Raw genomic sequence first — 25,517 nt, forward strand, 5'->3', positions numbered from 1 at the left:
AATGTACAGGAATAGGATATCGCCATTTGTCAAGAAGGAGCAAACCTTGTCACAACTGTCACCAGCCTGACTGAGTGCTGAGGTCAGAGCGGTCAACCCGACCTCTGTGATCCTACAGGAACCAATATATGTGATCAGACACTGGGCAGCGGTGCAGCGAGGACAAAGCACCACTGTGCTGCTCCCACACCGATCATCCCTGCACATTATATGGTCATGCGAAACAATCAGCACCATGTGGAAGAACCATCTTAGCCGCAGGTCCTGATTGACCGCACAACCACCCTACGCCACCGTGTACAGCTGGTAAACCAGCCCCATAGCCAGGGTGAGAGGCGCTGCTGAGCGGCCAGGGATCCGCAGGTATCTGCACCGTCCTACAGCTCTCCATGCGCCAGATAATCCCTGTAACGGAGTTTGTTAGATTAGTGGTGGATTGTAAGTCGGTGTTATTGGTGCACTCTATGGCGGCACAGTAGTGACATTGGGTGGCGCTATGATTTAGGCACTATACATTATATTATTCTTGTAGGGGACGTTGATGGTGGTGGTAGTAGTAAGGTGACAATTTTATATACTATTTTGTGCTTGTTCAGCACCATATCTTTCCACACAAGGCACCGTCCAATATAAGGTCGGCCCCGGTTTTTGCTCCATTGAATATCAGCCATTTACACTGATGGGTTTTTTAGGGTTTGGGTTCTTTTTTAAGCCAAGAATCTTTGTGGAAAATCACAGGCTCATGTGAAATACCGGAAAAATGCTAAAAATGTCGATTACATATCCAAATCCTCAGCCAGACTCCAGTGGAAACTCCACTGCGGTGCCCATTATTACACACAGCTGTCCACTATTACACACAGCTGTCCTGAGACCTGCGTCCATGCGGGGTCTTCGCACCCCCCATCAACACCATTAAGGCTTAAGGCTTTGTAACCGGAGCTAAAAATGGGACATAGAGACCTCCATCCAATGTCTCTTCACCCTTCCCTGATCACTCTCAGGAAGCTTCAGTCTACAAGTGAGTCCTGGTTACATGGCAATCCATATATCCAGCGATTCCGGGGGGGGGGGGGGGCAGGGCGGTGGTCTCCTGCCCCAATCAGGACGGCGTCATCGGTGATGGCATGATGCCCGCCGGTGACGTATCTGTCGTATACTCTTATTATGGGGTGCTGTTCATTTATTTCTTGGGCTGCGCTTCCTCATTTAATTCTAGGATGTTTTTATGTTCATGATATTTATATTTTTTAAGGGAATTTGTTCTGAAATTTGCAGGATTGTCGGACTTTATAGAGTGGCTCTTTATTAGTAGTATCACAGTTTCCATTGGTCGTGAGCCTCAGTGTTACGTGTAGTCTGGTAGTATTTAGGTATTGTTTGCAAGCGTTGTGTGCACCTATTTGCTTCATTATTTAAAGCATAGCTGTGCACCTCCTGCATTCATAACACATAGATACCAAAAACGGCTTTGGTGCACATGCCAGTCTAATCTGTCTAGGAAGTGTCCTGATTTTCATTCTCTTTAATTTTTCATTTTGATTGGGTGGTTCCTCTTCATCAGCATTCTATCAGCACTATAGGTGCTGGAACTTCTGTTACCTCAGTTCCCAATGTACATTCGGCTTACTAATGTGAAATGAAATTTCATCCCTAAACTTAAAACCCTCCTCTGTCTCTCTGCCCCAATTCTCCAGTCTGTCAAGCTGCATACAAGTGTAACAAAGACCCACTTCCTGTACAGAGACAAAGCCCCTCCCCAACTTCCTGTAGAGAGACAAAACTACGCCCCAACTTTCTGTAAAGAGACAAAGCCACCTCCTACTTCCTGTACAAAGATAAACACTGGCCCCCACTTCCTGAAGAGACAAATACTGGCCCCCACTTCCTGAAGAGAGGCAAGCCAGCCCCACTTCCTGTAGACAAAGCCACCTCCTACTTCTTGTATAGACAGGCAAACCACTCCTCACTTCCCGTAGAGAGACAAAGCCACCTCCTACTTCCTGTAGAGACAAAGCCACCTTCTACTTCCTGTAGATAGGCAAACCACTCCTCACTTCCTGTAGACACAAAGCCACCTCCTACTTCCTGTAGAGACACAGCCACCTACTTCCTGTAGAGACACAGCCACCTACTTCCTGTAGACAGGCAAACCACTCCTCACTTCCTGTAGACACAAAGCCACCTCCTACTTCCTGTAGAGAGACAAAGCCACCTCCTACTTCCTGTAGACAGGCAAACCACGCCTCACTTCCTGTAGCGAGACAAAGCCACCTCCTACTTCCTGTAGCCAGTCAAACCACGCCACACTTCCTGTAGAATGACAAAGACCTGTTTGGCCAACAACTTTTCCTATGTCATGCACGATCACTTTGCCCATGTGTTTGCAATGGGGAGAAGAAATTGACCTGAATAAGTGGCTTATGTCTTGTGGGAACAAAAGATCAAGCATGTTGAAATCCAACATGCCCGACCCTTCTGGTCCCTGACCAGCTCTACCATTGTGGAATAGTCAGTACACCTCCCTACACCTTAAGTAGATGGCCATTGCTGCTGAAATCGGTGGGTTTGGGCCATTTTGGTCCCTCGTAGTGTCACTTTACATTTTTTCCCTTGTACTTCCCCAACCTTTTGGGCAATAATAGCAAAACATTTGTAGCTTTTTAATAAATTTCAAAATGAAATTCTAATTTAATTGCATTTTTTTGTGCCGTATCATCTCTGTATTTCCCTGTGTCCCCTCTATAGCCATAGCAGCAGGAGGGTTTCGGGATCTTCTCGTGGCAGGACAGCGGCCTGAACCCTTCATACCAGACCAAGTGGTGGAGCGTAATAAAGCTTTTATATTAGAAATGAGTCAGATCGCGCTGACATTTAAGAGATTCTCTCCGACAGCTGCGAACATCTTTGCGCCGGTTAGATAATTCCTTGTCTTCTTCTATTTTCATGAAACATGATGTCACCTAAAGTCGTCTCTCCAAGGGGCGACTCAAGTGTGGTGACTGCTCCCGGTGCCGTCCTCGTACCTGGGGTCTATGTAGAAGACTTTGTTGTGTGGAGGGTGGAGATCACGTTTTTCTTTTCTACACTTTGTCCTCTTCTCCAAATGGTTTTTATGAATTTCTCATTCCTGGTCTGGCTTTAGTTACGTAAATGTGCTGATGGGGAAGCGGCTGCTATATTTAGAGGTGAGAGCATTAGCGTTGTGGAGCATCAAGGCTCAGAATGCGGGAAAGAAATGTTCCTCCTCGGTATTAGGAGGGGTTGGGAGCGGGGTCTCTGAGCTCATCCTCCAGCCCCCTCCTCTCCTATTCTCATACAGTCCCTACGTTCTTACACCCCTCATCTTATTCATTTCATCCTCACATTGGAGCAGCGAGTGGGAAGTTTGGTTTCCTGGAGCCTCCACAAGTTCCACCATGACTCGATTGTCACGTTTAGACCAAAGTTCCCAAGTCGAAACTTCAAGACCCGTCCGAAGAAAACAAAAAGAAATTCCAGGTCTGATCCTCCTCTATCGCCCCGATCATTGGAATAATCAATGCCTGTCGGTTCCGAGGACTCGACCATCGTAGGTTTGCAGGAACGGTTGTGTGATGCCGACTGGTGGAACTTTCCCTCGTGTCCCGTATATCGTTCAGGACGCAACTGGAGAATTTTTTCGTAGATTTGGTGACTGTTGTGGAGCTTTTATAATGGGGGTTAAGGTTCATTTTTCTTTTCTGTTGGACGTTTGGTTGTTGTTTTGTGTGTCCGGCTTATTTGTTGTCAGTGTTGGATCGGTAGATGCACTTTGATCCGACGTGATTGGTTTTTATAGAGTCGTTTTGTGTTTTTCTTTAAGTTACGTTGGACAAGTGTGAAGGAATTGTGGTATCGTAATAAAACATGCCATTGGAATATTCAGTGTGCAATGTGTTGGGTTGTATTCACAAGTGGCAGGAAAAATATTGTTTTTTTGTTAAAAAATAGCCAGTGTAACCACAGCCGTAGGCTTCCCTTGCATCCATTTTTGCACTTTCCTTTTTTGTGTGTGTGTGTGTGTGTGTTTTTTTTTTTTTTTTACATGCATCTTTTTTTGGTTGATTCTTTGACATAACACATCGGGAATTCTAGATCCCTTTTAGAATCACATGATTTGTGTTGTCAAAAATGGGAAAAAAGGCACCAAAAATGCAATAAAAAATAACACATTTATCCATGGAGGTTTTTCAGAGAAAATTACAAAAACAGCAACAAAAAATATCCCTCATTCTCCATCCGTTTATTCTAAACAAACTTATAAATTCAAAAAACAAAACCTTCATTAGGATCAGTAGAAAGATGAACATCTGATTATTGTGGTTTTATTATCAACGTGGTAAAACCTAAAACCAGTCTGAGACTGGACGTCTGGGCAGCGACTCGCTGTCCACAGGATCTGGTCACGGGTCGGTGCTATTAGGGGTCCGCGCTCTTTCCTTGCTCTCATATGAATAAGAACAAAACATCAGATCATTGTTTCATTACAAGAACTTGAGATTTGGACTTTCTGCCTGCTGTATAGCCAAGGTTAGGGTTAGCCCTAACCCAGCCTAGCCTTAGCCTAACCCTAACCCAAAATACGAGTCAGTCCTTTTATAACCCTGTCTTGACTTTGGCATCAAAAACCTGCATTAATATAGCAAATGTGAAATCTTCCCTCCACTACAAGCACGTGTGGTGTATTGCAACTGAAATCCATAGCAGAAAAGGTAAAATTTTACCAAATCTCATCCGACAGTTGCAGAAGTTTTCCAAGCAGAAATGTCAATGTTTTGCCCGTGTGTAAGTCCGCAGCTCATCAGTTCTTTCTGCAGACTTCTAAGTTGGTGAAATCCGCTGTAGATCTGCACGTTATTCATGCACATGCGGCTTCTGATTTGCTGGGAATTTGTTGCAGAAACATTGGCCACATTTCTATGTGAAATATCTTCAATTTAATAGAAGCAGAAAAAGCACAAAATGCACTAAAAACGGGTTTATGTTGTGCTATTTGGATGTGGACTTTTTAGTCACATGAATTGAGAAAAATGCGTCTGAGCATACCGTAAAGATGGAAGCACACAGTTTTTATAGCTGAAGTGGAAGTGTCAGGAATAATTACAGTCATTGATGTGCTGAGGACCGAGGTGTCCGGTACCACGTTTACCGTCTGCACTGGGTCATGTCCATACATTGATCTCGTACCCCGTGCAGCCTGCGCTGGAGATGACGCCACTGTATAAGTTGCTAATACTTCCCCTTGTGTCTTTCAGCTCCTACAAGTGAGCCCACCGCGCTGACGGTGGAGGACGTGAGCGACACCAGCATTACACTGAAATGGAGACCCCCCGAGAGGATCGGTGCTGGAGGACTGGACGGATACATTGTGGAGTACTGCAAGGAGGGATGTAAGTGCAGCCGGTCCCTGTCCCCGGTGGGGCTCACAGGCCGATCTCATATACTGGGGTCTGTGTGCTTCTGTAAGTAGAAACCCAAACATCGAATTTCTTAAGACTTAGTTCACACCTTCCAGTCCATTGCCTGCGGGTCACATAGCAAGCCCAGTAGAGCTTATGACCATTGCATGCACACTAGCTCTGCTGCACAGGATGTGTTTTCTCTAGTTCCACCTACACATGATGACTACCTATAGGTGACACTGGACTGACCATCCTTACTGGAGAAGAGCTAATTTGCATCCACATTCCCAGAATGCTTTGCCTTCCTACACTGGATCTCCAGAAGAAGAACAAGAACCTTCCAAGAGTAGGAACAGAAATATAATCCCATGGTCGCATTTGACTTCTTTTCCCCTGGTTACATGAGGCTGCCACTTTCGTGTGCCATTCGTGAAAATTAAAAGGGTTATTTCTGGAATTAAACGTTATATTGTATTGATAGGAAAAGGAATAACTTAGTGATGGCTGAGCGTCTGATCCCGAAAATGGAGCTCTGGGGCATCTTGAGTGGAGCAGAACCGCACATGCTTGGCCTCCATTCATTGTCTATGGGACTGATGTAAATGTGAAACTTTTCCCAGACAAACCCATAGACAAGGAAGAGAGCAGAGGACGAACATGCGCAGCTCTGCTTAATTCTGGCAGGACTCTTGGTCTTGGCCCCCTCGGAATGAGATCCGGTCCCAGTGGTTGATAGGTGCCATCACAGTGAAATGCCCCCCTCGGAATTAGTGCCGGTCCCAGTGGTTGATAGGTTCCATCACAGTGAAATGCCCTTCTCGGCAGCGGCGCCGGTCCCAGTGGTTGATAGGTGTCATCACAGTGATATTCCCTCCTGGGAATGAGATCCGGTCCCAGTGGTTGATAGGTTCCATCACAGTGAAATGCCCCCCTCGGAATGAGAGCCAATCCCAATGGTTCATAGGTGCCATCACAGTGAAATGCCCCCCTCGGAATGAGAGCCGGTCCCAATGGTTGATAGGTGCCATCACAGTGATATTCCCTCCTCGAAATCAGTGCTGGTCCCAGTGGTTGATAGGTGCCATCATAGTGAAATGCACCCCTCGAGATCGGTACCGGTCCCAGTGGTTGATAGGTGCCATCACAGTGAAATTCCCTCCTCGGAATCAGTGCTGTTCACAGTGATTGATAGGTGCCATCACAGTGAATTGCCCCCTCTGTTGGTGCCCTGTGACAGGAAGCATGGCTGACATATGTAGTCAGAAGAACAGCTGATGGGGGGACAGGACACGGGCGCAGTGCGAGGGTCCAGGTACATTTATGGTGCACGGTGCTGTCCTAATGTCGGCACTGACCCCTCACAGAATCCCTGACGCTGGAGGAGCGCGGCTTACAGGCTTATCTTCTTGTGTTTCCCATTTCGTCTCAAGAACTGGGCCTCTGCCATGATAAACACTCCGCTCCGCACTTAGAGGCTGCTGAGCTCAGTAGCGGGCACAGGAATGCCCAGATTAATTGCCCTCCAGGCCTGGCTACGCCCGTTATCTCTAATCAGGTGTCACCGGAGCCGCCCCGTCACACCAGATCCATTTACTGCTGGATTTCCACTCTGCTCATAATGATTTAATATGATTTGGAGGCTTATGACCATCATCCCGCCAGAGTTGCCTCTCCGAAGTGGCCAACAGCGGGAGGCCAGCCGAGGATTCACAGCTGCTCCGAATAGATCTGAGAGGGGCGATGCAGCCCTCCGCTATTTCCATAATGATGCCGGTATCCGATGTCAGGACTGTGAGGAGCGGCCAGACGCAGGGAGAGGTGACAGTCCGTAATGTGGGCTTTATTTATAAGCCGCAATTAAAGGGATGTTCCCATCATATACTACTATGGCACTGCACTGGGACATACCACGCCGCAGTGACCCCTGAACGGAGCCGGTTATTTAATGTTTACTGTCAGCCCCCATCCTACAATATCTGACCTAGCCGGGACTGTTCATCCTGGGACTCCTGATTCATGACTAGAAGGTATACCGACTAGCGTGCATCTGATAGACGCTCGTATGTCACATCCTCCGGTTCCGCAGCATCTTCTTACATAATACCGCACTAACGTTTCCTATCCGCAGCTTGTGACTGGGTCCCCGCACTGCAAGGCCTGACCGAGAGGACATCATGTCTGATCCGAGATCTTCCCACCGGCGAGAGACTTTCCTTCAGGGTCAAAGCAATTAACCTGGCAGGAGCCAGCGAGCCGTGCACCATGAAAGAGCCCGTCACCATCCGGGAGATCATGCGTAAGTGTCCGTGCGCCGTCTCTGTATTTTTCTATCTCGTATCTATCGGTTTATCGTAACTCCTCTTCCTCCAGAACGACCCAAGATCTGGCTGCCGCGTTTCCTGAGACAGAAGCTTGTGAAGAGAGTCGGAGAGACCGTGAACATCGTCATACCCTTCCAGGTATTCATGGTGTAGCAGGCCACATGTAATACTTAATGCCCCCTGCGGGGGCGCTGTAGGAGAACTGAACACTTGCTGCCAGGTTCCTCTGCTGATTACAGACGATCACTGGGGATCGCAGCGATGGAACAACCTGTAATCAATGCCTCTAATCAAAAGGGATTGTTGGAGCAAACGAGTCCAATAGCCGTACAGCCCTCAGACACAATAGTGGTCATAGCGAGGAGTCGAGGTATCCAAGTTGCCCCTTTAGACGTGATCATGAGTTTATATTGTCTTTTTCCAACATCTGAGCAAGCAAAGCTACTGTGTAAAGTATGGGGGAGATAATTCAACCTCCTAAGGTGATAAACAGACAATGCAGTTAAGCTGAAAAGCCGCCATCTTGCACCTGTCCTACGAGAGCCTGTAGATTCAGCAGTAAATCGTACACTTGGGGTCTCGAGAGCAGTTTACAGACAGTGACGATACATAATGGCTATTATCAGAGCCAAGCAGCTGCTGTAAAGCGAGGACATGTGTGTAGTGATCACGCGGCAGCGGCCGGGGTCGTCGCCTTGTGCTTCACACATTGTAGCGGAGGCAGTTGGGAGACGGGAATGTACAATGAGGGGCGAGGTCGCGGGGATGATGACTGAGCTCCATAAGAGGACGGCAGGACGCTGTAACTTTAGGATGTAGTGTGAAAAGCGAGATTCGGGATGATACAACCATGGACCAGAGGAGGCCGTTAGCTCACGAACCTTACATCGTATACATATATACATAGAGCTGGTTCAGCCGAGAGCTGCTCCTGACGACCACCTCACCCATACACATCTATCAGTCCCGAACTACCTGGGGGTCCGTACAGGTGTCCCACCCCAAGCACCATTTCCCACAGATGTGGACTCCCTCCCGCTGCCTGTGCCTCCTTCCACCATCGCTGTCGTTCTCATGACTTTTTTTGGGGGGTTACAGGGAAAGCCTCGCCCTGTGGTCACCTGGCTGAAAGACGGGCAGCCCATTGATCCGAAACAGGTCGGCATCAGAAATAGCGAGGCCGACACCATCCTGTTCATCAGATCTGCCGAGAGGCGTCACTCCGGAGAATACCAGGTCAAAATCCAGATCGAGAACTGTGAGGACGCCGCCACCATCCGCATCCAGATCGTAGGTAAGTCACGGCGACGGAAGAGAAGCCGCGAAGACCCCCAAGACCGGCGTATGTGATTATAACTAAAATATTCTGCTGCAGACAAGCCCAGCGCCCCCCAAAACCTGAAGATTGTGGAAATCTGGGGATTTAATGTGGCCCTAGAATGGTCTCCACCTCAAGATGATGGAAATACTGAGATCTCCGGCTACACCATCCAAAAAGCAGACAAGAAGACCATGGTGAGCGGAAATACAATGAAATGGGTGGTCTGGAGGTGGCTCGACACGTTGGTAAAGGACGGCCAAACCCCAGACGTTCAGGGCGGTGGGCGACTGTTGTTTATGGCAGCTCTCTAAATTCCTGGACGGTGCCCCCCATACTCGATACTGATCCGGTCGAGGCTTCTCCTGTCCGCCGGCATCTTTATGGGTCGGCCTACAACTAAGAGCTTGGCCACATTTAGAGGGGGCATGAAGGGCAGCTATACAGATGGCTGCGGTGTGGACCCCCGCTCTCCAGATGGATGCAGCCCACCTGGTGGGACCCATCAAACATTCTGAAAGAGCAGACTGCCCAGTATAAGGATAAAACCCAATCTCTGAGGTCCTGGGTGCCGTGAGATCCGCATTTGTAATCGTGGCCTTTTATTCTTTCCCCAGGAATGGTTCACAGTCTACGAACACTACAGACGCCTTCACTGCGTGGTGTCCGATCTCATCATGGGGAACGAGTATTATTTCCGAGCATTCAGTGAGAACATGTGTGGTCTGAGCGAGAAGCCCGCCAACTCCAAGGACAGCGCCAAAATCCTGAAATCAGGTAAATGCGCAGCAAGGTCTGAAGATCTACAGATGATGTCTTGTAATGTCTGATACAGAGTCACTACAACTGTAACAATGGCTCAGGGAAGAACGACCATAGCCACCAATATACTCTGACGGGGGATGCCAACATCTCCTCCTAGCCAATCTACCATTGGGCGCTGGCTGGACAATTGGCCACGATCCATCCGATGCCCAGGAGGTCTCCTCCATGGTACCATTACTTACAACAGGAGCCGTACGCTGCGGTCCCTCCATGCCCTATATTAGTTTGGGTGGGAGCGTATGCTTGGAGTATTCCCACTATAAATACGTAAGGTCTGTGCACAATATGTAGGTGCAGGGCCACCCTCCCCGAGACATAAGAGCAGAGCCCACCCCTGTGATATTGGTGCAGACCACACCCCCATGACAAGTGTAGGTACCACCCAGGTGAAATTGGTGCAGACCACACCCCCGTGACAGGTGTTGGTACCACCCAAGTGACACTGGTGCAGACCACACCCCCGTGACAGGTGTAGGCACCACCCGGGTGACACTGGTACAGATCACACCCCCGTGACAAGTGTAGGCACCACCCAGGTGACACTGGTGCAGACCACACCCCCGTGACACATGTGCAGGCCACACCCCTATGACAAGTGTAGGTACCACCCAGGTGACATTGGGGCAGACCACACTCCCGTGACACTGGTGTAGACTCCACCCCCGTGACAGGTGTTGGTACCACCCAAGTGAAATTGGTGCAGACCACACCCCCGTGACAGGTGTAGACTCCACCCCCGTGACAGGTGTTGGTACCACCCAGGTGACATTGGTGCAGACCACACCCCGAGGTCCCGTCCCCCCCCATTTGCTAAATCACCGCAGCATAGAGTGCGGCTTCCGACCATTGAAGTCTATGGGGCGTGCTGTGAATTGGTAGATGGGTCTCTGGTCTTTATGTGAGCACCACCTCCTCTAGTATATTCTGCGGCGGCCTCTTAGGCTATGTGCACACGTCCTGAGCAAAATCGGACATTTTCTGCAAGAAATCTGCATGCGTTTTTTGAGTGTGTTTCTCGCGTTTTTGCTGCATTTTTTTTGCGGATTTTCCGGAGGTTCCCAATGCAATAATATAATGGGAAATCCGCAAAAAATACGCAAAATTAATGAACATGCTGCGTTTTTTACCGCGATGAGTTTTTTTTTTGCGGAAAAAAAACGCATCATGTGCACAAAAATTGCACAATGCATTCTAAATGATGGGATGGATAATGTATGCTTTTTTTTGCGTTTTTATAGCGAAAAAACACGAAAAATCGGCAACGTGTGCACACAGCCTTAGGGTTTTGGTTCAGAAAACCTATTCTAGAGTTTCCCCTGTGGGGGCGCTGTAGAGGAGTGAACATCTGCTGAAAGATTACACTCGTCTTAAGAGCAACTTTTTTTTTTTTTTTCTTTTTTTAAATACCAGAAAAGTGTCAGATATATTTTTTTAAATTTATTTTTGTCTTTCCCTTTTTTTCCTAGGAATTTCATACAAACCTCCCAACTACAAGGAACACGAGTTTGGGGAAGCTCCTAAATTCACACATCCTCTTGCCAACCGCTCCGTCGTTGCAGGATACAACGCAACCCTCAGCTGTGCCCTCCGGGGGTCCCCCAAGGTGCGTCCCCCAGTAAAGTTACGATAGGATTGGGGATGGCGATACTGGAATATCGCAACTTACAGGGAAATTATCGTCTGATCCGCAGGCAGGATGTTATAGAGCAAGAGGAGCGGAGCAGTCACAGACATTACTGTGGGGAGTTTCAGTAAAACTTCCATTTTATTCATTAAAATCTCTGGTGTTTGTACGTATGAGTCCAGTGGGCGGAGTTATTCAGTGATCGTCGGTTTTTCCTGTATGACTGTCCATGCAGAGGTAGCTGTCAATCACTAGTAGCTCCACCCACTGGACTCCTGTGCAAACACATTGGGGATCTCACTGAATAAATTACAAGTTGCGCTGCAAGAGTTGATAATCTGCAGTTAAAACAAACTAATGCAATTGTGATGCTGCTCCTGTAAACCAATGCAGCTGTATTTTCTATACGGGCAAAAAAAATTGCATCAGAAATGCTGTGTGTGAACAAGCGTAGGGCAACGTGCTGAGGACTGCAGACCGAAGAGAGGAGAACATAGTCAGGTTTCCCAGTGCCCGGAATGGCTTCTTCTGGGACCCTCCTTGTGGGACCCTCCTTGTGGGACCCTCTGTCACCGCTATGTGATAACTTGTTTTCCTCTTCTCTACCTGTAGCCAAAAATCACTTGGTACAAGAACAAGATGGATCTGTCCGGGGAGGCCCGTTACCGTAACTTCAGTAAGCAGGGCGTGCTCACCCTGGAGGTCCGGAAGCCCAGTCCGTTTGATGGCGGCGTCTACACATGTAGAGCAGTGAATGAGCACGGAGAGGCAGAGACCGAGTGCCGGCTGGAGGTCCGAGGTGAGGCCGTGTACCCTGGAGGCATAGTGGGCTCTGATCACACAGACGTTGGGGTGGGCACCGCATCCCTGACCCATCCGCCTCTAATAATTACTCAAAGCTACATGAGCCGGTATTAGGGTCTCACCCATCGTGGGAAGGGGTGCAATTATAAGTCAGGTTACCACGCGGGGAGTCTCCAGGGGATTGGCAGTAACATAAAATGGCGGCCGGTTCCATTATCTCTATTTTTCTTTGTTTTTAGTGCCCCAGTAAATGTCGGTGACGGGAGGTAAGTGCATTATTACTTACAGGGTGGGAGAAACTGACTGCATTTATGGGTGGGAGGTGGATTGTTATTTCCACCTTACCCCAGGTCGTGTCAGGTTCAATAATTACTTGATAAATGTTTATAGCAGACAGAGCTCCAAATCCTATCATGGTCCTAGTTATAACATGACGTTGTGTCTAGCTGCAGCCACCACCAGGGGGAGCTCAGGAGCTGATTGTATACAGTGAGCGCCCTCTAGTGGGGACATGGAAGTGAAGGGACCGAGCTGTACGTGCTCGGCCACCAGTCTACTCAGTGATGCGGGGGTCTCCCACAGCCCCCACCACGAGGAAAGCTGGAAATCAGGACAGAAGTCTGACTGATTAGAACAAAAAAAAAAAAAAAAGCAACTTTACAAATTAACCTGATGAAAAAATTCCAACTCATCATGACGGGTTATAGTTTTGCAACAGAGAGAGCCGCAGTTCAGACAAGCGTATGAAACATCGACTTTATTTCCACCGTATCGTCACCTCTATTCCATTCACATCTTCATTTTATTAATCCGTTATCAAAAAATGAGCAATTATTAATGTAGGAAACTCTGAATAAATCTGATGTTATACAGATGATCCGCATGTTTTGTGCAGCCTCATGTGAATCACATGGCTCCGATGTAACACGGCCGTGCGGGGGCATCAGCGCTGCCCTGTCTCACGAGTCCACCCATGGAGGGGCTTGTCTCATGTCTACGGATTACGAGTCGTATTGTAACTTATATCTGCAATACTAGATCCAGCCTCTGGGAAAGAGCAGCGCTATAGAGGTTTATTAGATTTCCTCGGGGGTTCTCCATGGTAATGGGCAGTGGGGTAGAAAGTAACTATCCAAAATTATCGAGAATGTAACTAAATAGGTTCAGATTCTTAAATAATTGTTTTCTTTCCTGCTCCAGTAATGTCAGTATTGTGCTTGCTCTGGGGTTGCCATAGTAGCATGACCAGCCTTCTATACTTTGTCCTTTCTCTCCACAGGTGAAGGATAGCGGTGGATCGCCATCTACAGGTTGCAGTAGTTTATAGTATTTACACGTGTAGGATGGCGCCATCTGTTCATGTTCCATCGGGGAAACATCGGCATCAATTATTTTTTTGTGCTTTTTCTAATTATTATGAAGGGTGCGATCGTCATCTCGCCTGTACGACTGGAGCCGGGACTATGTAAAATACAGACGAAATTTATGTGGATTCAGAAGGTGAAATAAATGTAAAAAAAAAAAAAAAAAAAAAGCAGAATATTTCATGTTTTACCCCCCCAAAAAAAAGACAGAGCCACATCAGCTTGTATAGAACATGTTCATTATACCGTGCTGCTGTGCACACTGTCATTCAGGGGTCGATGTTGCCACGGAGCAGTTGGATGTGGCCCCAGAGGGGGCAGCTGGGTCCAAAAAGGCTTCTACCAAGTATCCTGCTCCCCGCGCGCCTACTCCTCTCCAGTCTCCCCTACACTGGCAGCGGCTGCAGTTATTCCTCAGCTCTGCAGCAGTTAGGACGTGTTCACACATTGCAGAAAACGCACAGAAAGCTCCGTAACGTCCCGATCATCTAATGCCAACCCAATACTACTGAATGACACCAGGATTCAACTGCAGAGGATTAGTGCTACAATATGTGCAGCGTGGAGACCCCCACAAACCCTCCAGGGTCAGGCCGTCAATGCCTTTACAATGAATTTTCACTGTTACCCTAGACCACCAGGGGAATCCATAGCATCAATGCTTCAGCCCTCCACCAGGGATGTTATGGTGAACGTGCCCTACGCAGACCCGTATAGGGGCCCTGGGACGCACCCTACGCCAGAGGTGTCAAACTGCATTCCTCGAGGGCCGCCAACAGGTCATGTTTTCAGGATTTCCTTGTATTGCACAGGTGATAATTTAATCACCTGCACAGAATGATTCCAGCACCTTGTGGAATGCTAAGGAAATCCTGAAAACATGACCTGTTGGCGGCCCTCGAGGAATGCAGTTTGACACCTCTGCCCTACGCGGACCGGTATAAGAGGCCCTGGGACGCGCCCTACGCGGACTGGTATAAGGGTCACTACACAGACTAGTACACGGCGTCCTTGCTTCTCAGTCTGCCCGAGTTTTGGTGGGTTCCTGGGACCATTTGCACTGTATTTTCCCATCTGTACGACCATCTCAGGTGTAAGATGCTGTTCGAATCCAGTGATACGGATGAGGAAAAACGGCCACAACCAGGATGTAAAAGCCTTCCCCAACATGCAGGACACATGCACACTAGACTTAGGAAAACACATCAGAATCACCGCGCATCCTGTGGAAGATTTTCTGGAAGTCGCCACCTGCAGTGCAGAAATGGAGCAGATGAGGATCCCCAATTAGGCTGCAGGATTTGGTGATCCCGCTATGCTGGAGGTTGACCCCGCCGTCCTCAGACCCCGCACCTTACAATGTACAGAGACCACGGCCAGACCCTGGGCGACTCATGTTTCCTGGGCTCTCTGCCCTCCGTACACACATTGCAGGACGCTGCGCACCTCGTCCTTCGCCCGGACAGTCACCGAAGGCATGAGTGCGCAGAGGACACTGGTTTAGGGGAGGTCAGGTCCGCACCATCCTGAATGTGTTCCGCAGCATTCAGACTTGCTGACAGGTTTAGGAGAGAAGATTCAGCCCTCGATGCCTCATATGGAAGTCTGATGTCTCGGCAGCTGCGGCCGCCGACAGGCGGAAACAGGGCAGAGCAGATAAAACTGCCAGCAGACAGCAGTGGGGGGGGGGCGGCTGCAGGAATCCCAGCAGCAGCGATAAGTAACCTGTGGGATAATGGGACAGGGCAGAGGGCCACACACGGGGGTTATGGAGGACAGCACTGCCAGACACAAGGGAAAGGGGGTATCACATGAATGTGTGATTGGGGTGGGGGTCTGATGGGACCCTCACTGATATCCAAGTGAATGAAGTTTGAGTGCACACAGTATTCACAGGGAATGATAAGAGCCGTCCATAGAAGTCCGATATTTCAGCTCGGCCGTATTCACTGCGATGATGCGGAGCTGCGGCTCCAGGGGGTCGGGAAGGGTCCGGCTCCATCATATGTTATATCTGGACCCCGGACTATTTCTTACAGGCCATAACCCGGCACTAGCAGCAGCAAATGCACCACAAGGTCATGTGATATCTCCAAACCGGCCTTATAAATTATGTGCTTCCCCCTAGAGGCCTAACCATGAAATAACGGGACGCCGCAGCCCGAAGTACATGAATGATAGTTTATTGCACATTCAGGATCTGTACAGATTTCTATAAATAAGAAAGAGCTGGATATTTACATGGTGCGCTCCATGCAGAGGTGCAGTGCCGGGGGGAGAGCGCTGCAGTCACATGGGGGATATTTACACTCTGTACCGTAGGACGACACAAATCGCTCGACCATAGAAGCGAGCAGAGCGCGCACAGGGGCAGTCCTGTTCTCACATCAAACGCCTGCTCTGCTTCAAGATCACACGCAAGGGGTTAAGTACGGAAAACGCCTGCATGTTTCCCTGTGGCCCCAAAATTGAAGCAGCCTGGAGCCAATCCTATACTAACTGGTCAGTGACAAAATGACGCCGGCGGAGACGGACACAACGTTTGCATCGTCATGGAAGAATTGTGCCGTAGTCGTCGCACGGATCGGCAGTAACACACAAAGCACACGACACGAAAGCGGGCGGCAATATGGGGTCACAACACATAGCGCTCACTACAAGGGAGTATGTGCAGGCTCCAGATACGGAAATGGGACAGCTGCCAGCGATGGGGGACGCGGGGGGCACAGGGGAGGTCAACTGGACACGGGCCGAGGGGGTCTGCTCTTCATCTCCGCCTCCTTCCCTCTGATGGCGGCCACGTAGGAGAAGAGACACAGCACGGAATAGCAGATCTCGTGGGCCTGGAAAAATGGAGGAAAAAAAAAAGTGGTCAGGTAAGAACTCGAGAACGTGACCTGCAACTTAAAAGAAAATAGCCTGAAAATACATAAAAGGAGCCTTAAAGGTGTCGCCCAATAATCCATTATCTTTTCTCAAAAAAGTGCAGCCCCTCCCCCACCTTCTGCAGCAGGAGCCGCCCCCCCCAGCAGGATGATGATTGCCAAACCCCACTCCTTGGGCTCCGTGCCTCAGCCAGCAGCCAATCTGCAGATCCGGCCTGTGTTTTCTGCAGGATTTCTACAAGTGACCATGCAGAAAATCCTGCACTGAAACACTGTGGATCAGATCAGGTTAAAAGATGCACACACAAAAAAAAAAAAAGTGGAAAAAAAGTTTTTGTTGCGTTTCCCCGCCTTCCTTTCTTCGGAGCCGAGTTCCCGCTGGTCTGGACCTGTCTATAAATCCTACGATAACTGCGGGCGGACGGTGACATCACCAAAGTGCCAGACAAGAGTTAATGATATCGCCATATGGGCAACCCGAGGTCAGAGCAGGGGTGCGGTTCAAGGAGGACGCGGTGCAACCCAAAACCGGAGCTGTCAGCGCAAGACGCGGCCATAAAAATGATGGATTTCGCAAGTCTCCGGTAGGAGGCGGCCGGGTGTGAACGGCTTGGGAAAAAAACTGATGTGTGACAGGGGCCTGTCAGTCACAATCCGTTGGCTCGATGGATCAGTCGCAGTTTGTGAAAAACTGATCCATTTTTTGGCCGCCGGACAAATAATTTTCGACAGATCCGGAGAATGACGGATGAAACTTGAGGCCATTCGTCGCAATCAGTTGCTAATACAAGTCTATGAGAAAAAAACAGATCCGGCAGCAGCAGTCGCTGGATTCATTTTTAAAAAATTTGACGGATTGCGACTGATGGCAAAAAACTGATGTGTGAAAGGGGCCTTATTAGCTGCATGAAATACGAGACTGCAGCGACTGGACCCCGGGGGGCAGCACGGATTACTGACTGCAGCGACCACAACCCCAGGGGCAGAACGGGATTACTGAATGCAGATACCAGACCCCCAGGGGCAGAACGGATTACTGACTGCAGATACCAGACCCCCAGGGGCAGAACGGATTACTGACTGCAGATACCAGAACTCCGGGGAAGCATGGACTACTGACTGCAGCGACTGGACTCCCGGGGCAGCACGGATTAATGACTGCAGCAACCGGACCCCCAGGGTAGCACGGATTACTGACCACAGCGACCACAACCCAGGTGCAGCAGGGATTACTGACTGCAGCGACCACAACCCCAGGGGCAGAACGGGATTACTGACCGCAGATACCAGACCCCCAGGGGCAGAACGGGATTACTGACCGCAGATACCAGACCCCCAGGGGCAGAATGGGATTACTGACCGCAGATACCAGACCCCCGGGGAAGCACGGACAACTGACTGCAGCGACTGGACCCCCGGGGCAGCATGGATTAATGACTGCAGCGACTGGACCCCCGGGGCAGCACGGATTAATGACTGCAGCGACTGGACCCCCAGGGGCAGAACGGGATTACTGACAACAGATACCAGACCCCCGGGAAGCACGGACTACTGACTGCAGCAACTGGACCCCCGGGGGCAGCACGGATTAATGACTGCAGCGATTGGACCCCCGGGCAGCACGGATTAATAACCGCAGAGACCGAACTCCCGGGGCAGCACGGATTACTGACCGCAGCGACCACAACCCAAGGGCAGCACGGATTACTGACCGCAGCGACCACAACCCAAGGGCAGCACGGATTACTGACCGCAGCGACCACAACCCAGGGGCAGCACGGATTACTGACTGCAGTGACCAGACCCCCAGGGCAGCACGGATTTCTGACCGCAGGGACCAGACCCCCGGGGAAGAACGGATTTCTGACCGCAGCGACCAGACCCCCGGGGAAGCACGGATTTCTGACCGCAGCGACCAGACCCCCAGGGAAGCACGGATTTCTGACCGCATCGACCGGACTCCCGGGGCAGCATGGATTACTGCCAGAACTTTATACATTAATAACATTAGACCTGAAATATAAACCTGATGGAAGGAAGGAGGGTCTCCAAAAACCAACAGCAGGGGGCGACTTTACCCAATACCAAGTCCGGGGGCCAGAGAGATTGGGTACAAAGCTGGCACAACACGGCCTCCGTCTTTTCAGGTTGTGTTTGTTGCATCACAGTCCCATTTACTCCAATGGAGCTGAAATTGCAGTACCAGACACAACCTGCAGACATGGGTGGCGCTGTCTTAAGCAACCAAGGTTTAAGTGGAGGAGTGCGCTTTTTTTAGCTTATTTTACATAGGGCCCATGAGCAATTAAGGAGTTTTCCACTAATGCAGAACCCCTTCAAAAAAAGCATTATAACCAACTGGGCAGGGCTTGATGATTGCTATGAATCAGTCCTGACCAATTCTGAAATGCCCCATTAGCCTGCAGCGGAGGTATCCATCGCACCTCCATGGTCTACAGGGTATCTCAGAATTAGTGGGGTCCCAGCAGTAGGACCCCCAGTGTTCAGCTACGTAAGCCGCCCCTTTTATATAGAATCACAAAGTCATTATTTCATAGGAGCCTTAAGGGTCTCGCGGCCACTTACCATGGGGGTCTTGTATCGGTGGCTCACCACTTCTTTAGTTTCAGGAACTAAAATCGGATCCAAGAGACAAAACAGAAGGTTCAAAAACACAAAGAAACCGAGAAACCAAAGGGAAATCGGACACCCAGCGGGGGGGCTACGGAGGACACCTATCGGGGGGGCTACGGAGGAAACCCAGCGGGGGCATGAAGAATGGCCACAGACACCACAACACGGGGACATCCGAGCACGGAGTGGAGGAGGGGCACAATGACAACGGAGGATTAAATGGCACAACGACACCCAGGGAAGCAAGGTCAGAAGAATCAAGTGTCAGGGTCCGGCACTGCGACCGGGGGGCCACACGTGAAGATTTCTGTGAATTACTAATGAACTAAGAACCAATTGTGGGGTCATTAAAAAAAATGGCAAGAAAGTCCCGAAAACATCACCGAGACGACAGATGTAATAACTGCCATGAAGATTGAGAAAAGATCGGACTGAATCCCTATGAAAACACTTCGACCTCGTGTCCTCTCATCTCAGTGTTATCATAGGGAAGCAGAGTCTAAAAACAACCAGAGTCCAGCTCCGACATACAGAGCAAACGTCAGAAGAGAAGAAAACTGCCCCGGTGACAGAACTCGCCTGGTAATTAAAGGGGTTGTTACATATGATGTAAGGGGTAAATGTAGTATTATTGGGGGTCCGCACACCAACTAGAAAAGGGTCCCAATATCACACATTATCGGAGAAGTAGTGAGCATGTGCAACCATTGCTCCAGTCACCACCTATAGGAGGTGGTCGCACACGCTCACTATCCCTCCATTCACTGTGTATAGGAGGTGGTCGCACACACTCACTACCGCTCCATTCACTGTCTATAGGATGTGGTCGCACACGCTCACTACCGCTCCATTCACCGTCTATAGGAGGTGGTCGCACGCGCTCACTACCGCTCCATTCACCGTCTATAGGATGTGGTCGCACACGCTCACTACCGCTCCATTCACCGTCTATAGGAGGTGGTCGCACACGCTCACTACCGCTCCATTCACCGTCTATAGGAGGTGGTCGCACACGCTCACTACCGCTCCATTCACCGTCTATAGGAGGTGGTCGCACACGCTCACTACCGCTCCATTCACCGTCTATAGGAGGTGGTCTCACGCTCACTACTGCTCCATTCACCGTCTATAGGAGGTGGTCGCACATGATCACTACTGCTCCATTCACCGTCTATAGGAGGTGGTCGCACACACTCACTACTGCTCCATTCACTGTCTATAGGAGGTGGTCGCACACGCTCACTACTGCTCCATTCACTGTCTATAGGAGGTGGTCGCACACGCTCACTACCGCTCCATTCACTGTCTATAGGAGGTGGTCGCACAAGCTCACTACTGCTCCATTCACTGTCTATAGGAGGTGGTTGCACACGCTCACTATCCCTCCATTCACTGTCTATAGGATGTGGTCGCACACGCTCACTACCACTCAATTCACCGTCTATAGGAGGTGGTCGCACACGCTCACTACTGCTCCATTCACTGTCTATAGGAGGTGGTCGCACACGCTCACTACCGCTCAATTCACCGTCTATAGGAGGTGGTCGCACACGCTCACTACTGCTCCATTCACTGTCTATAGGAGGTGGTCGCACACGCTCACTACCGCTCAATTCACTGTCTATAGGAGGTGGTCGCACACGCTCACTACTGCTCTATTCACCGTCTATAGGAGGTGGTCGCACACGCTCACTACTGCTCCATTCACTGTCTATAGGAGGTGGTCGCACACGCTCACTACCGCTCCATTCACTGTCTATAGGAGGTGGTCGCACACGCTCACTACTGCTCCATTCACTGTCTATAGGAGGTGGTCGCACACGCTCACTACCGCTCAATTCACTGTCTATAGGAGGTGGTCGCACACGCTCACTACTGCTCCATTCACAAGGGACACAGCGCCCCCCCCCCCCCTGTTTTTGGATGAAAAGCAGCAATTACACATTTATCGTTTATCCTCATGTGTTTATAGGACAACCCTCATATTAAGCTTCCAGAACACTGGACAGGAAGTGTTGTCATGGGGACAAAAAAAGGCTAATAGGATAATCTACAATGTTTAAAGTCAACTACATGAGCTTCAATATGGTGAGTGTTGGGGTCGGTGCCGCCAGAGGGGTCCCACATACACACAAGCGCCAGGGTGACGTCCATTGTGCTAGTATCGTGCAGGTCTAGAATAGTTTGTTTGCCGCTTTTACATTCCCAGCACCAAACAGTGACAACATAAAAAACACCATACGGACAGAGACGATGACACGGGGACTGCCGGGCAGGGAAAAAGAACACCATTATGGACATTTTGTGATGCTCGGAAACATGAGAAGGGAGCAGGGTCCTTGTGTATGAGCCTCAGTCTCGCTCTGAACATCAGGGGGCCTAATACTGTCACTTAGAAGGGGCTGTACACGACATTTTTTATTAGAAGAGTGTTGAAAAATAGCGATCAGCTTTAATGTGAAGAGTAATCCTATAAAAGTGCTCAATCCTCTGCAGCGTCACCACAGGAGGAGCGAGGTATTACAAACTCAATACAAATCAATGGGCGCTCTGTGCAACACATGGTGGGGATGGGTCCTCCAGAGCGAGAGACCAGAATAGGCGCAAATCATCTAACAGTCCTTTATATTGGGATTTCTAATATTAACCCCTTAGTGACGGAGCCACATTTTTTTAAATCTGACCAGCACCACTTTATGTGGTAATAACTCTGGAACACTCCCAACAAATCCCTGTGATTTTGAGATTGTTTTTTCATGACACATTATACTTTATGATAATCCTTAAATTTAGGTTGAAAGGTTTTGTTTATTTGTAAATTTGAGAAAAATGTAAACAAATTAGCAATTTTCAAACTTTGAATGATTATCCCTTTAATCCAGATGGTCATACCGCAGCAAAACATTAATAAATAACATTTCTCGCATTTTGCTTTACATCAGCACCATTTGTAAAATGTTATTTTATTTTGTTCGCATTTTAGGAGGTTTAAAAATGTAGCAGTAATTTTTCATTTTTTCAAGGAAATTTACAAAATTTATTTTTTTAGGGACCTATCCATTGTTTGAAGTGACTTTAGGGGTCTCATATATTGGCAAACCCCCCAAACTGATACCATTTTAAAAACAGCACCCCTGACATATTGAAAACTGCAGTGCTTTTCAGGAATTGAATGCAAAGTGGCATGACAAATGAAAATGTCTATTTTTACCACCTAAATGCCTCTAACTTCTGAACAGGTTACAACAGCCATCAGACTCTAAGGTCGCTATTTGGTCATGAACTGCCATGGCAAACATCAGGACCACGATAGCACCTGGAAGATAGCAAATGCTAGACTATTATATATGGCCCGAAAGGTGATAGCACAAAACTGGATTAAGGAGGAACCGCACACGAGGAGAGAATTTCTTCAATATGTAAAGCAAGGTCTAAAATTGGAAAAAGGGGTATAACAGGAAACGAGGGAAAACAGAAATGTTTGATAAAATGTGGTCTCCGTGGCTTGAATTGGGATGAGGGCATGTAAAAGGGGTGGGAATGTTAAGGGCCTGTGTCCGGTGAAAACTGAATGTTGAATATGCGGTCTTAAGTGGGTTAAAAGATTCACTAAGTATTATTGATAGAGGCGATACTAAAATAGATGAGCTGTCTCTTGGGGGTGGGGTGGGACTTGTTGGGAATGGTGGGGCTTTTAAAATTGAGAAAACTTTGGATGGAACATAAGAAAATAATATGTAAAATGTAATGTTATCTACTATATAATTGTCTAAGGGTCACTTCCGTCTTTCTGTCGGCAACTTCCGTCACGGATATTCATTCGCTGATTGGTCTCACCAGCTGCCTGTCATGGCTGCCGCGACCAATCAGCGATGGGCATAGTCCGATTAGTCCCTCCCTACTCCCCTGCAGTCACTGCCCGGCGCGCGCTCCATACTCCCCGCAGTCACGGCTCACACAGGGTTAATGCCAGCGGTAACGGACCACGTTATACCGCGGGTAACTCACTCCGTTACTGCCGCTATTAACCCTATGTGACCAAGTTTTTACTATTGAGGCTGCCTATGCAGCCTCAATAGTAAAAACATCTAATGTTAAAAATAATAAAAAAAAAAAATAAAAATCATTATATACTCACCTTCCGCCGCCTTTCCGACGCTCCGGTGACCGGTTCATGCAAGCGGCAGGTTCCGGTGCTAAGGTTGGTGTGCAACAAGGACCTGCCATGATGTCACGGTCAGGTAACCGCGACGTCATCACAGGCCCTGCGCGCCTGCGCGAGAAGGACCTGCCATGACGTCACAGTCATGTGACCGCGACGTCATCACACCCTCGGACCGGAAGCTGCCACCTGAACCGAACACAGGCGACAGAACTACAAGGGGCCCCTCGGAAGGTGAGTATATGTTTATTTTTTATTTTTTAACCTGTGACATACGTGGCTGGGCAATATACTACGTGGCTGGGCAATATACTACGTGGCTGGGCAATATACTACGTGGCTGGGCAATATACTACGTGGCTGGGCAATATACTACGTGGCTGGGCAATATACTACGTGGCTGGGCAATATACTACGTGGCTGGGCAATATACTACGTGGCTGGGCAATATACTACGTGGCTGGGCAATATACTACGTGGCTGGGCAATATACTACGTGGCTGGGCAATATACTACGTGGCTGGGCAATATACTACGTGGCTGGGCAATATACTACGTGGCTGGGCAATATACTACGTGGCTGGGCAATATACTACGTGGCTGGGCAATATACTACGTGGCTGGGCAATATACTACGTGGCTGGGCAATATACTACGTGGCTGGGCAATATACTACGTGGCTGGGCAATATACTACGTGGCTGGGCAATATACTACGTGGCTGGGCAATATACTACGTGGCTGGGCAATATACTACGTGGCTGGGCAATGTACTACGTGGCTGGGCAATGTACTACGTGGCTGGGCAATATACTACGTGGCTGGGCAATATACTACGTGGCTGGGCAATATACTACGTGGCTGTGCAATATACTACGTAACTGGGCAATATACTACATGGCTGTGCAATATACTACGTCGCTGGGCAATATACTACGTGGACATGCATATTCTAGAATACCCGATGCGTTAGAATGTCCGTCTGTCAGTCTGTCCGTCCGTCACGGATATTCATTTGCTGATTGGTCGCGGCAGCCATGACAGGCAAAACAGCCAGCGACGGGCACAGTGGCCACTCCTTCCTCCCAGCAGTCAGTGCCCGCTCCATACTCCCCTCCTGTCTGCCCTCACACAGGGTTAATGGCAGCGGTAACGGACTGCGTTATGCCGCTGTGTAATGCACTCCGTTACCGCTGCTATTAACCCTGTGTGACCAACTTTTTACTATTCATGCTGCCTATGCAGCATGAATAGTAAAACGATCTAATGTTAAAAATAATAAAAAAAAATAAAAAAATCGTTATATACTCACCGTCCGTCGGCCCCCGGATTGACAACAAGCCTTTCCCGCTCGCGACACTCCGGTAACCGGTCCATGCTGCGATCTCACGAGATGATGACGTAGCGGTCTCGCGAGACCGCTAAGTCATCATCTCACGAGACCGCAATGCACTCTTGAGACCGGAGCGCACGAGCAGCGTCAGTAACCCCTTCACAGGGATCCGGGGGCTCCGGAAGGTGAGTATATAACTATTTTTTATTTTATTTTATTTATTTATTTTTTTTTAACAGGGATATGATGCCCACATTGCTATATACTACATGGGCTGGGCAATATATTACGTGGCTGGGCAATATACTACGTGGGCTGGGCAATATACTACGTGGGCTGGGCAATATACTACGCATACATATTCTAGAATACCCGATGCGTTAGAATCGGGCCACCATCTAGTTCTTAATAAAAATCTATTTAAATTAAAAACATCAGGACCACAAAATCATGATCTGAGGGCACCAATTGGGATAAAGAGGAAGCCCCCACACTCTGTTAACCATTTATAATGATGTAGTCACTACTGACAGCAGCATCTAAGGGGTTAAACATTTTGGATGGTGCAAACACTGATCGTGGCTGATACAGCAAGTTGTCAGCTATAGTGTACAGCTGACAGCTGCTGGATTGTCACCTGTATGGGGAGGATATTCTCTTATATCTCAGGTCAGTTAAAAGACGCATTGGCGGTCACTAAGGGGTTAATATCCCATAATACGCCCCCTAAGTGCCCCAGATGGGAACACCCCTTTTAATTGATGGTGTCGTGATCTAAAGGCTCATCTAAAACACTTGTACAGAATAAAAACCTGCACCGGACCC

At 48.9% G+C, this 25,517-nt stretch overlaps 2 protein-coding genes across 39 annotated transcripts in view; one reads left to right on the forward strand and one right to left on the reverse strand.

Annotated features, from left to right (window-relative positions):
• The window catches only part of MYBPC3 (myosin binding protein C3), an 80,576-nt gene extending 66,842 nt beyond the window's left edge, over positions 1 to 13,734 (forward strand). Inside the window, exons 21-30 of the mRNA XM_077286760.1 lie at positions 5,277 to 5,411; positions 7,552 to 7,719; positions 7,794 to 7,882; positions 8,843 to 9,038; positions 9,120 to 9,259; positions 9,680 to 9,839; positions 11,354 to 11,490; positions 12,124 to 12,310; positions 12,555 to 12,581; positions 13,595 to 13,734. Of these exons, the coding sequence (XP_077142875.1) occupies positions 5,277 to 5,411; positions 7,552 to 7,719; positions 7,794 to 7,882; positions 8,843 to 9,038; positions 9,120 to 9,259; positions 9,680 to 9,839; positions 11,354 to 11,490; positions 12,124 to 12,310; positions 12,555 to 12,565 (1,223 nt within the window). The 3' untranslated portion in view covers positions 12,566 to 12,581; positions 13,595 to 13,734. The remainder of the gene's footprint in view (positions 1 to 5,276; positions 5,412 to 7,551; positions 7,720 to 7,793; positions 7,883 to 8,842; positions 9,039 to 9,119; positions 9,260 to 9,679; positions 9,840 to 11,353; positions 11,491 to 12,123; positions 12,311 to 12,554; positions 12,582 to 13,594) is intronic.
• A 2,112-nt stretch (positions 13,735 to 15,846) lies between these two features.
• The window catches only part of MADD (MAP kinase activating death domain), a 71,044-nt gene continuing 61,373 nt past the window's right edge, over positions 15,847 to 25,517 (reverse strand). For 35 of the 38 annotated variants that reach the window (XM_077286797.1, XM_077286793.1, XM_077286795.1 and 32 more), the window contains 2 exons: positions 19,151 to 19,197; positions 15,847 to 16,522 (listed from right to left, as the gene is read on the reverse strand). In XM_077286797.1, the coding sequence (XP_077142912.1) occupies positions 19,174 to 19,197 (24 nt within the window). In that variant the 3' untranslated portion in view covers positions 15,847 to 16,522; positions 19,151 to 19,173. The remainder of the gene's footprint in view (positions 16,523 to 19,150; positions 19,198 to 25,517) is intronic. The other 3 variants (XM_077286801.1, XM_077286800.1, XM_077286799.1) reach the window with 1 other exon arrangement.

This window comes from Ranitomeya variabilis, chromosome 2, assembly GCF_051348905.1.
Source record: "Ranitomeya variabilis isolate aRanVar5 chromosome 2, aRanVar5.hap1, whole genome shotgun sequence".
In the NCBI taxonomy this organism is placed as follows: Eukaryota; Metazoa; Chordata; class Amphibia; order Anura; family Dendrobatidae; genus Ranitomeya; species Ranitomeya variabilis.